We start from the raw sequence: 12,843 nt of genomic DNA on the forward strand, positions 1-12,843 counted from the left end.
ATGTGTGGGATCCATCATTTTACACTAAATGAGGTTCAAGCTCAAAGCTACATCATTTATTGCTTGTGAGTGGTGGTATAATAAAAGTTGTCTACAAGCCAGTGATGGCTGTCCTTTGAGGGTCTTATTGGAAGAGTTTGTACAAAGATCACTGCAGTGATGATGCATTTTCTCTAGGTTTGCATCACCCTGGTTCCCTCATCAAAAATGTCCCTCATTTTTTTCAATATAAACTTTATAAATGAACACAACTTTTATGATTTATAACAGCCAGCTTTTTTGAAAAAAGTTATTGGTGTGTAGCAGATTTATTTATTTTTGTTTTCACAAAAGTTTCATGGCCCCCAGAATGTTTTGTTGTACACAGCAAAAAACATGTTGGGAGATTTATCACCACGGGTGTTAAAATTATCACTTTCCGGGTGAACATACAGGTCCGTCTTTGCTAGTGTTAAAACAACACTGACGAAAGTGTTCGTTATACAAACACTGTGTTAGTGTTTCTTTTTAGTCACTCGAGGTGTTGAGAAATGTATTACTCATAAGTGTACATTTAACACTTTATGGTGATTAATCTCACACACCCAGTTTATTTAATGTAAATACTTAAATACTAAAATGGCACTGTGAATGAAATTTAAAACAATTTATATATATTATTTTATTTTTTCCCCCAAAAAAATCAAGTGACTACAAATTTATTTGAATATTTATTGAAATTGTAATATATCAATTCCATTACATTTATGTATTGGCAGACACTTTTATCCAATGCGACTTACACTGCATTCAATACCATTTTTAATTAAAAAAAACATTTTTGTCAGTTCTTGCTTTCGCCGGGAATCGCTACAGTAAAGCCATTGTTGTCACACATACAATTGAATAAAACAATTTCTTGTTATACTCCAATGCTATAACATCTTACCATGATAAATCTCTACTGCATTTCAAACAAGATTAAACAAAGAAACATTCCTCAAGTAATGTTTTAATTGAAAATACAAAAATTCAACATTGTATATATTAAATCAACCTTAATGTTAAAAAACTGTCTGGTTTGTAATTCATTCTGATAAAAATACTATTCCTTTATAAATTAATACATTTACATTTGGCAGATGATTTTATCCAAAGCGACTTACATTGCATTCAATGTACGCATTTTTACATTTTGTCAGTTCTTGCTTTCCCAATTCATCGATCCCACGATCTTGGCGTTGATAGCGCTCCTCAAAATGATCCAAACACATAGTATCGTTCCTGTTAAAGAGACACATTTGGTTAAAACAAACACATTAAAAAAAATCTAAGATATAAAGTTTCAAACATCTTCAATCAACAAGCAGAGATACTTACATAGCCTGTCTTCCTTTCAGGATCGTTTAGGTTTGTAGAGTAATAATGCCAAGGGCATACAGCATAGATTGTGGCCTTAAGTGGTTTCCTTCTGCAATAATAAACAATATTCCATGAAACAAAAATCCTCCAAAGCAGAAAGCAAACTAAAAGACTCAAAATAATCAGGTCACTTTGCGTTTTACTTCAGGTTATTTTTATACCAATACATAGCAAGAAAACGTTATATTCAAAACATAAGCACTACTGTTACAGATTTATAATGCTACAACTAGAAAAGGCTAGAACTAAGTTGTACAGAAAAAAATCGCGCATGGAAGGGCACTAATGCATGTCTGCTCAACTAATACAAAATAAGACGAAAAATGTCAAATAGTACAAGTGTGCAATGTCGTGGAATGTAACTTATACGCCAAAACTCATTTTGGCGTGCATATGATACGCACTTTATGGCGTAACGTTATATGACACGCTCTCTTGGGTAGGTTTAGGGTAGTGGGGTGGGGGGTTCGTATGTATAATACGCCATAAATTGCGTATCATATGCACGCCAAAATGAGTTTTGGCGTATACATTCCACGACATTGCACACTCGTACTCGATCTTGAGTTTCTATATATTGACTGAAGCAGTTCATGAAGAAAAGCGTGTCCTACGATGTTTTCGACATTTTGGAGCGCTGTACAGAATGGTCGGCGTATGTTATCAAAGTACAACGAGAAGATTGCTAGAACACACAGAGCGTTTCACTCGCAAAATGTTGCAGGCCGATCAGTATGCGCAGCGCCGACAATGATGGACCGTGCTATCCGTGGGTGCTCGGCTAGGGATCGAGCCCCGGCGTCACACAAGAAAAAAAAATTAAGAGCAATTAATTCATTCGATTAACGTCTGCTTTCTCATTTGAATGACATTTCAAAACACCAGAAGTAACTCGTAGTTACGGGGTGAAAGATATAAACACTCTTATAAAGGTTGGAAGTCCTAAAGAAATAACTATCCAAGTCCAGTGAGTTAAAAAATGACACATAATGTTAATGCTGCTACATTATTACAAAATTAGTACAACGAAATTAAGTCACTTATGTAAATCTCGTCCTCCATTAACGAATTTAGTGTGTTAGTGGGGTTTATTCAGTTATGTTAAACTGAATGGCGGATCAAAAGCGCGCTAAATTTAAACTGAGGTAAACAAAAAAAAAAAAAAAAACGCTAACAGAGTTAAGTCAACCACGTCGGCTACGTTACTCATTATACAAGCTCATTAATAAATCACAAGTTGATAAGATAATAATACTATACTATACCTTGTCCTTGTAACCGTTGTGTGTGCAGGGAAATCCATAAAGATGGAGAGACCGAAGGATGAGCTGGGAAATTTAAAATGCTCTGCACATGCGCAGATGTTGATTGTTAACACCCAAAGGAAACACTGTGCTTTATCACCCAAAGGAAACACTGTGCTTTATCACTAAACAAGTGATAAAGCATATAATATTTGTAAATTAACACCAGATTTTATCACTAGATGCCCAACACCAGGTTTTTATCCCTCAGTAATTTGCTGTGTATGAAGATCTGAACAAATAAAGAACAGACCTTCTGCTTTTAAACAATAACAAAAACCCAGTTTTATTCTAGCCTCAAGCTTTTTTATCAACTCTTGAAAGTGGGTAGTTTCATTAAAAAACAACATTTTGAGCAAAAAGCTGAGAAAAATGCATTTTTGTGAAAGACTACATCTGGATGGGGTTTAGTGATGATTAAAGCACAGATGGAGTCTATCAATGCCCCCAAAGGTTCACAGTCCTGTAGCTCGGCCTGGTCCACATTTCATGACATTTGATAACATTATTAGGCAGTTTTTCATTTGCTGTTCAATAGGGCTGTCCTCGACAAAGGATTTAGACAATCGAATCAGAATTGTCGAATCTCTCTATGGTCGACTGATAGTCGAATCATTTGTGTGTGTGAATGGGTTGGGAGGGGCACGACACTGTCAGCAGAAGGGTAAAACTATTTTTATTTTCCTTTACACACTGCACACAGCAACAACTTTTAATAAAGCGACCAAAACTGCCTGCCAACTGACAGACGAACTGACAACGGCTTTCTTATTTAGGTTTAAATAGCCTAAAAGGTAATGTGGTGGATAAACATTAATAAACCGTTTTCTCATAACATGTTAAAGCCGCGATCGAAATACAGAACATCACACAAATATATAAAAGAACATTTTGATAAATAAACCTAAAAAAATACCTGCCTAGAGAGGAAAAGAACACTTTGAGTGCGTTTAAATGCACGTTCTGAAGCCGATTGTGCCTAAAGCGGGTGAAGACGTACGCGAAGCTCAGCCCCGCGCGCCTCAGGATCTCACTCACACCTGAAGCGCACATTATATACACGTGAGCTTAATTTTGAATTGACTGACAGTTGAGCTGCACGAAAGCGCTCTGTGGTGCGGCAGGATTTTAAACAACTTCCCAAGTGGCCGCGGACAGGCGCTGAATGCTGCCACCGGTGTGTGTACACTCATTGAACGTGTTCTAATTTTAAAGTCCCGGTGCGAAGCTCAGTGACCTTAAAGGGCTCACACACCGATGCTCAGCTCAGCTCAGCGCCGCGACACGTCTTTAAAATATTGAGCACCCCCATATTGCCAAAATGGTATGATCCTTGTTTCATAACACCCGCAAAGATTCGACCTTGAGATCGGTGGTCGAATCAGGCTCGCATATCGATGCATCGAATCTTCGACTATTCGGGGTCACACCTACTGTTCAATGTTGACAATCACATTATTTTAAATATTTACTGCATATACTAAAAACCACTGATGGAAACCCTGAAAATTCAGTCAGTGGCGGGGAAACTGTTGAAACCTAAATACAATCACATGATTTCAACATCACCAATTTTCCCAGCAAGTCTGAGTTAGAACAGGCATTTAACCAAATAGCCCTGAAACCCCAAACCTACTGAATTCAGGACGATTGACCCGGAAGTGCTAAAATGCAACTGAAACCAAAAACTTGGAAAACCAGGCCTTAAAAGCCAAAAAGCAAAAGCAAAAAAAAAGCTCCTAGCTAAAATTTATATTGCAACAAAATATCTATGCAACATATTATACATGCAAGTAGATGAGTTGTTATACTACTGATTATGATACAGAATTGCCCTATATGAACATGATGTGTGTTGTTTTTACAGGTGGCAAAGGCTGCACTGTGTTTTGAGGAATCCAAATCAACACCGTGATGGAATCTGATTTTTCACTGCTATCCTCCTCAAAGGGAGAGTTCAAGGCAGAAGATTACATACAGCCGCATTACAAGGAAGCGTATCGGTTAGCCATCGACTGCCTGGTTAAAGAGGGAGAAGATTCTTATCAAAATTTCATCCAAAAGGAAGGCATATGCAGTTTTCTCTCTGAGGAGGAAATCAACCATATTACAAAGAGCGCTGTACAGCCGCCCACAAGCAACCAGTCAGATGAAGTGGACTGTCCGCAGACCGACACGTCCTCCACGGGCACGTACTGGCCCACTCACTCCGACACTGAGCCGCCAAACCTGGAGTTAGGATGGCCAGAAGTCCCGCATCGAAGGCTTGAGACCAGCATAGACTTGCTCTTCCACCCGCCGAGGCAAAACAGCCCCACTATCAAGGAAGTGATCCGAAAACAAATACAGGACGCCAGGCAGGTAATGTTGATAAAACAGCATGCAGAAAAGGGTGTAAATAAACGCCTCTTCAAAACCAGTCCTCCTGTAGATCATGTGATTTTGAACTGTGTTTAGAGTTCACATTGCTGTAGACATTAGAAATGCTCTACATTTGCCATCATGTTAAAGTGCTAACTCTGGGCTGAATTTCTCAAAAGCATTGTGCGCCAAGTTGATTGTAGAGATCATTGGTGCCAATGATTCTACGATCTTTTTACATGGCAATGGCTTTGAGAAACACAGCTCTGGTTAGTAATTGAAAGGTTGTGGGTTCAAAGCCAACAAGGGTTGATCCATGCCCTTAAAAAAGCACTTAACCTCAGGTTGCTCCTAAGCCACTGTAGTAAGACGTACACCTTTCAATTTCCACCAAGCTTCCATCGAAGATGGTGCAGCATGTTGACAAGATAACTCTTCTGGAAAAATCCTTTCGGGAGTGTGTGATAAATAAATTAACAAATATTTTAAAGGCTAATAGAGTGCACATATTTGGATTTCACATACGTTTTCTTCAAAGAGAAATTTCGAGACAGGCCTGCCGTGAGCTTGCTCTAAGGCTTAAGCAATACGATATACTTCTGTTGAAGCCACAAGCCAGTGTTTATTTAGCAAATTCTAGTGAAAAACTGCACTACCCACAATCCTGAAGTAAATGTCAAAGAACTTTTATATTTGTATAAATTTGAGTAGCATTTTACAGTATATGTATAACTAATGACTTAAAGTGTAAAATCAGCAAATTCAACTCGTTTTGTATTGCTTCAGTGTCGGTAGTATGTAATAGGGGTGTAATGATACTCTCATGTCACGATTCGATACATATCATGCATGAACTCACACTATGATATTATTGCAATATATTCCTTTTACTTTTGCAATATAAAATTTACTTTTGATTAAAATGCTAAAGTTGGTATTACATTGGAAATGATTAGGCTTGGTCTTGGTGCTGGAAACCCTATGCACAGGACAATGGTGACACCAGAATAAAAATATCCATGAATCTGAAGCTGAAAATACAGATTTTTAGATGGTTGCATGCTTTATAGGTATATTTAAAACAATGTAGGCAATTTTTTACTGGAAAAATAATACATCTGGCATTATTAGAACTCACAAATGGTAATGCAACATAGTACTGACACTAAAACTCTGTAAACTTGAATTTATTCTCACACAGAAATGTTCATTTTTGTCACTATCCATGATACATGTTGTAGCATTTTTGTATTGCAATATACTGTGACATAATATGTTGCAATATATTGTTACATACATAGTAAATGGACAATGCTTACTCATTCTCCATGTCATCTAGGCCAAAAAATAATAATGTGACATTCATGTGATAGCTCTTGGGTTTTTGTGAAAACTACTGTTCTTGCACCCAATGATTGCATCATTCACTTCGTCATTCTTACTGGAATGGATATTTCATTCATTCATTAAAAACTTTTTTCTTCATGTTTTTGTTTTTTTTTATGAAAAAAAGAGGTTAAAAAAAATATATAGCTAACAAAGGGACCATCACTAAATAAAACATCTAAATGTTACACATTAGGCTGTATAACAATTACCATAATGTGTTTAAATAGTTTTCCTCAAATAAAGTCTCAGGCCATCATCTAGAGAGAGAGTTTTTATCGTAGCTTGTTTTTTTTCCTCAGGGCCTAATAGTCACAGATCAAGGCTATATGAGCAAAGATCTTTTAAATGTAGAGATACAACTCATGCCTTTGATCTTCACTGGAATCACCTATCATATGGACATGCTTCTTTACCGAGTTCAGCCTTGCCGACAGCTTGTACCTTGAAAGTAAAGTGAAATTGTTCCCTAAAGACATGTCTTTCTAAATAAATTATGTTGGCACGCTACATAAAAACATCATAGAGGCTCAGAGTATCTGTGGCTGAAATAAAATCCTTTTTAGATGCATTGTTTTCTACCTCATTGATTGGATACGTTTAGCTAAGGTTTGACTGACCTGTAGGTAAAGTCCATGTATTCAATTAATTTCACTTCCGTTGAATGATAGAGAAAACATGTCCAGCTTAGATTTCACTACAAAATAAAAGAAAATAAATTATCTTTAGTTCAATGTGCCATTATTTGTATGTTTTTGTATTTCTATTGCTCTCTGTGGTGAATATTATATTGTCATTACTTTAATAACACAATAAAAATTTCAAAAATTATGCATTTATTTACTTATTAAAAGGCAGTATGAAAAATAATGTAATGATGGTTAAGAAAACCTTTTAAATTAAATAATAATAATAATAATAATAATAATATCACATTATTTTAGCAATTTTTGTTTTTACTTTTCTGTCTCTGAATATCATTTTTAATGAACTGTTGTCTATAATCTTGTACAAGTAATTTGCCACAAAGCCCCGATGAGACCAGCTATACTGTATGTCACTGCAACTGTCTGTTCACCTTGTGAATCCCTCCTAATCACAGACGAGACTTTATATTGATTTCCTTTAAATCACGGCCGAACCCCGCCCACATGTCCTGAACTCTTGCTAAAGATGTGATAAGGTCAGGTAAATCACTTTCTCCCTCAGGCATCAGTCATGTACAAATACACTAGACTTTCCCCAGCAACAGTGGCAGCTAAACCGTGCTGAACAAACACACAGCAAACAATGAAACTAGTTGTGCAATATGCAATGCTGATCGCTCCCTTTGCATTTGATGAGACAGGAGTGCCAGAAATAGCTAGGTGTGCCCATGAGAAGCCAGCTTTACCACACACACAAAAAATAATAATAATAATTTTGTCATGCAAAGAAATCCCTGCTACTGGGGTGTGGAGCTCATTAGTTATAAGTGAGAATGCAATGTCTTCTTTCTGAGAAATGCATTCTTCTTTCTGAGTGCAGTCTTCTTTGTATTTTGTTTATGAGAGAGGATTAAAGCTCTGACTCTAATAACAATGAGACAGCAGGTCTAAGAGCTATAGACAATATCGTCAGCATGGTATCTCATACAGCATACAGCAGTGACCAAACTTTTTGACAAGAAATGGCAAAAAAAGGAAGTCTAATCTAAATAAGAGTAACGTAGGCCAGTAAGAGCAGTGTGTGTAAACCTCCCTCCCCTGGCCTCAAGAGGTGCACTAATGTCTATGATGCCAGTTTGAGTCCCGGTCAGAGCAGGGCAAGGTGGGCCGGACAAGTTACATTTGGTGCCGTGACCCAGATGGGAGTGAGGTTTAGGGTGGGGAGTGTAACATTGGTCAGAAAGAGCTGTGCGTGTAAACCTCCCTCCCATGATCTTAAGATGTATGCTAACGGCTGTGATCTTTAGTGCACCTGTCTCCCACACTGGAGACGCCGGTTCAAATTTCAGGGTTCAGGGTCGAGTATGACTGGTCGCATTTGGTGCCGTGACCCGGATGTCAGTGAAGTTTAGAGGGGTACGTTTAATGTAAGCCAGTAAAAGCTGTTTTAAAAAATGGTTGTTTTCATCACCTACGACTCGTTAAATCTAGCATTCTGTATGCTTTAAATCAGACACAGATAAAGGGGTGTGATAAGGTTACCTTTATTTGATCAAATTATAACATTTATTTAAATGAATTAGCCTATCGAGAGAGTGAGAGACAGAGAGAGTGAGAATGTTACGACCTCCTTGCTGTGCAATGTAATATAGCGATTCAGTAGCAGACTTAATTTATTAATAAAAGTCGATGGACAGCGTTGACAATATGTTTGGTCCATGTACCTGTCTTCGTGTAATCCATGTTACTTGTAACATCAAAACGTAATCTGATTACATAATGCACAGTACTTGTAATTTATTATTTTACTTTGGAACATCAAAAAGTAATCTGATTACGCAATGGATGTTACTTGCAATATATAACTTTACCCATAACATCAAAATGTTATCTGATTGCGTTATGCATGTTACTTGTAATGCATGATCCATGACACTTATCATTTCAAATAAGATTGTAAACACCTTATCTCTAGGTTTTCACAGAGGACAGCTATGGTAGAAATGTGTCCATCTTGAACATGATAAGAATTTTCGGACCCATTTTATATTAGGTGGCCTTAACTACTATGTACTAACATTTTAATGAATAATTTAATACAATGCACTTATTGTGTACATACATGTTTTTAAATTGTACTTACATTTTAAAAAATACCTGCATGTAATTACATCTGTAAAGAATTAATGTAGTTACATTTGTAATTACACAGTTGGCACTTCCCTTACACCTAATTCTACCCTTAAACTGACCCACACCACCACACCTGTCCCTAACTCTACCCTTAAACTTACCCATACCACCACACCTGTCCCTAACTCTACCCTTAAACTGACCCATACCACCACACCTGACCCTAACTCTACCCTTAAACTGACCCACACCACCACACCTGACCCTAACTCTACCCTTAAACTGACCCATACCACCACACCTGACCCTAACTCTACCCTTAAACTGACCCATACCACCACACCTGACCCTAACTCTACCCTTAAACTGACCCACACCACCACACCTGTCCCTAACTCTACCCTTAAACTGACCCACACCACCACACCTGACCCTAACTCTACCCTTAAACTGACCCATACCACCACACCTGTCCCTAACTCTACCCTTAAACTCACCCACACCACCACACCTGACCCTTACTCTACCCTTAAACTCACCCACACCACCACACCTGTCCCTAACTCTACCCTTAAATTCACCCACACCACCACACCTGTCCCTAACTCTACCCGTATCCCACCTCAATATCAGCCTAGGTGTTTTGCAATACAATTTGAACACAGTAAGTACATTGTACTTAAGGCCACCTAATATAAAGTGGGGCCTTATAAGGTTAATCTTATAAGGTTAAAGGTAGGGTAGGTAAGAATGATCTAAAACACTTTTATCCAAATTTGTTTAAACTTTCTTTATATGTCAATACATAATTAAAATGTAACTGAAAATGAAACTCTAAAAAAGAGAGTATACAAATCAAGTGACTCTAGATTTTTTAATCTGCAATAAACACCGCTCATTATTTCCGTTCGGGACGAAGCAAATGATTGGCTTGGGCGACTGTCACTCTCTCTCGCTATCATGGCTACCACCGCTTTCGCTACAGGATCTGCCCACATGCCTGCGCTCGTTTGATTTGTGCAGTTCAAGAGGCAAGAAACCAAGGCAAAATAATGGCAGAGAAAGAGCATTCAAAATTCACAGTGCAGGGTTTTGCAGTCAGCAAAGGCAAACAATGCAAAAAAGGAAGACAGTACAAGAAAAGGCAATGTACAAAAAGTCTTTGGATAAACAAAGAAATCAAACGAGAGTAAATCTCATGGCTATTCAACAATGTCAGGAACTGAGGGACCTAAAGGGGCTGAAAAACGACTCATTGCTGGCTGTATTTTGGCTGGACGGGTAATCTTTCATTTTGATTATACATTTTTTTGGTTCATGTTTTCATGAAGCATGTATCACTAGCACACGTAGCTGCTTAATATAGCTAATAACATTACTTAGCATAAAGTTAAAATTGTATACACTTAGCCATTAGTAGAGACGATGAATACTCAATATGCTTAGCTCAAGTTGATCGCTGTCGTGTTCAATTTCGCAAAATTTTACTTTAGATAACAAAATGCGTGTGTAAAAGCTAGTACACCGCATCCAGGAACTTTTTTTTAGAGCTAAGTTAGCTTTAGCGACTACTAATCAACATTGCTTTCATCATGGAAACTCTTACATGCAAAACACAGTATATGTTAGGAATCTTACACGAAATGTATTTATCTTCATCACAGTATAACTGATGTTATTGGAAAAACATGTATCAATGCTAACCGTTTTTAGTTTTGCCTTATAAATATAACTAGCTCGTTACCGAATCAAACAAAAATATATTTTAAACTTTACCATTTACATTTATATTTATGCATTTAGCAGACGCTTTTATCCAAAGCGACTTATATTTTTATTTACCAGTATCGGTATTCTAGCTTGATAGTGAGTACTAAAAGACATCTTATTTGTTTATATTCATTCTGATAAAGTTAGATTTTTTATAACACATGATTCTGACATGATGTCATGCACTCCGAGGTAAATAATGCGTCTTCCAGCTGATTGGCCGGTGAGGCGTGTTCATGTATTTTGGGGGCGTGGCTTTGGAAAGAGCCCAGAAGGGAGAAGGTGGAGTGAATGGAAATAATGAGCTGTCTTTAAAACAGTCGTGAGTGGTCTACAGATACTCAATTTTTATACTTTCTTTTTCAGAGTACTTCAATTTTAATTCTGTATTGATATTTAAAGAAAGTTTACAAAAATTTGGAAAAAAAAGTTTTTTAACCAATTCTTACCTACTCTACCTCTAAATCGACATACTCTGGTGCACTGGAGGGAGCATCTGAGTTGGGTTTCCATAGTTGTAACTTGACAGGTTTTAGAGATCTTTGATGGAATCACATCCACATGTTCTGATATCAAAGATACCTGAAGTTCAGTTTGTATGAAATTAAATTGTGTTTGCCACCTCATATTTTGAAAAGTGTTGAGCAGTGTGCATTAAGGATCATATCACATTAAGGATCATATTACATTAGACAATTTTATCTATGATCTCCTGGCTGACCAAAAATGGATACATTTGTAATTCGTCCTCCACAAAACGACCGAGTCCCACTGATTCGCCTACAGCTGCCTATAGTAATGAACCAGGCAGGAAGATCCCATAAATTATGGTTGCTGTGCAATCAGTACTGGAAATATGAAATGCAGGAAATACCAAAATAGTTACCTGAACTATGGTTTCATCTCATTTTCTTAAAGCAAAGAGTCCCTGCCCCAGGACCAGTGCATTTTTTTTGCGCCAAATTCCTTGCTAACGAATGCATGAGGCCGTGTAAGCTAACAAGACATTGCTGATAACTCATCCCCAACACCGTGACAAGCCCGGGCATTTTTTAAACTAAAGGCGAATGAATTGACACTTTCCCAAAATGAGATGAGGGAAGTCACAGCTCATGACAAGAAACATTTAAAAATATTGTATACAGTTGCTGAAAAAAAAAAAAAAATCGCAAAAGCAAAGAAAGGACATACAATTGCAGAAACTTTTATTTTTCCATGCGCGACACAGATTGCCAAGGGATTATTTGGAGAGGATAAGTCAAACCCACTGGCTAAGTTACCATTATCAAATAATACGGTGAAGCGTCGCATTGCAACAATATCAGAAGACGTGAGGGGTTAGCTTTCAGCGTGGCTTCGTGGTAATCACTTCGCTCTTCAAATAGACAAGTGTACCAATGTGTCAAAAATGCCACAACTCCTCGCATACGTTTGTTATGAAGGGGAAAACGAATTAAAAGAAAAATGTTTGAAAAAAGATTGTTTTGTTTCGTAAAGAGCTGTGTACCACGACCACGGCAAATAATGTTTTTAAAACTTTGAATATTTTCCTGCGATTAAAATGAGATAAACTGGAGCAACGGTATTGGGGTCTGTACTGATGGAGCTGCTGCGATGACTGGCAGCCGGTCCGAGGTAGTTCCGCGTATCAAAACTGTTGCTCCCCCTGGCATTTCAACACACTGCTTTTTGCACAGCAACATGACATCATGACTTTGCGTAAACCTATCTGTATGCATTTTAAGCTATCCGTGTATATGTCTACGCCGTGTGTTTTCACGTGTATGTCTACGCCGAAACTAACCATCATCTCCGCGTGTATGTCTATGCCATGAGCCATT

The 12,843-nt window shown here is 37.6% G+C and overlaps 1 protein-coding gene and 1 long non-coding RNA gene across 2 annotated transcripts in view; one reads left to right on the forward strand and one right to left on the reverse strand.

The window, feature by feature from the left end:
• fam83b (family with sequence similarity 83 member B) overlaps positions 1-12,843 on the forward strand; it is a 55,872-nt gene that overhangs the window by 7,500 nt on the left and 35,529 nt on the right. Inside the window, exon 2 of the mRNA XM_067421367.1 lies at positions 4,573-5,066. Within this exon, the coding sequence (XP_067277468.1) occupies positions 4,620-5,066 (447 nt within the window). The 5' untranslated portion in view covers positions 4,573-4,619. The remainder of the gene's footprint in view (positions 1-4,572; positions 5,067-12,843) is intronic.
• On the reverse strand, positions 764-2,901 carry LOC137045705 (uncharacterized). Its single transcript, XR_010898830.1, has 3 exons — positions 2,667-2,901; positions 1,360-1,450; positions 764-1,263 (listed from the first exon to the last, which is right to left on the reverse strand). It is a non-coding gene; the product is annotated as an uncharacterized lncRNA (long non-coding RNA).

The sequence above is a fragment of the Pseudorasbora parva genome, chromosome 17, assembly GCF_024679245.1.
Source record: "Pseudorasbora parva isolate DD20220531a chromosome 17, ASM2467924v1, whole genome shotgun sequence".
Classification (NCBI taxonomy): domain Eukaryota; kingdom Metazoa; phylum Chordata; class Actinopteri; order Cypriniformes; family Gobionidae; genus Pseudorasbora; species Pseudorasbora parva.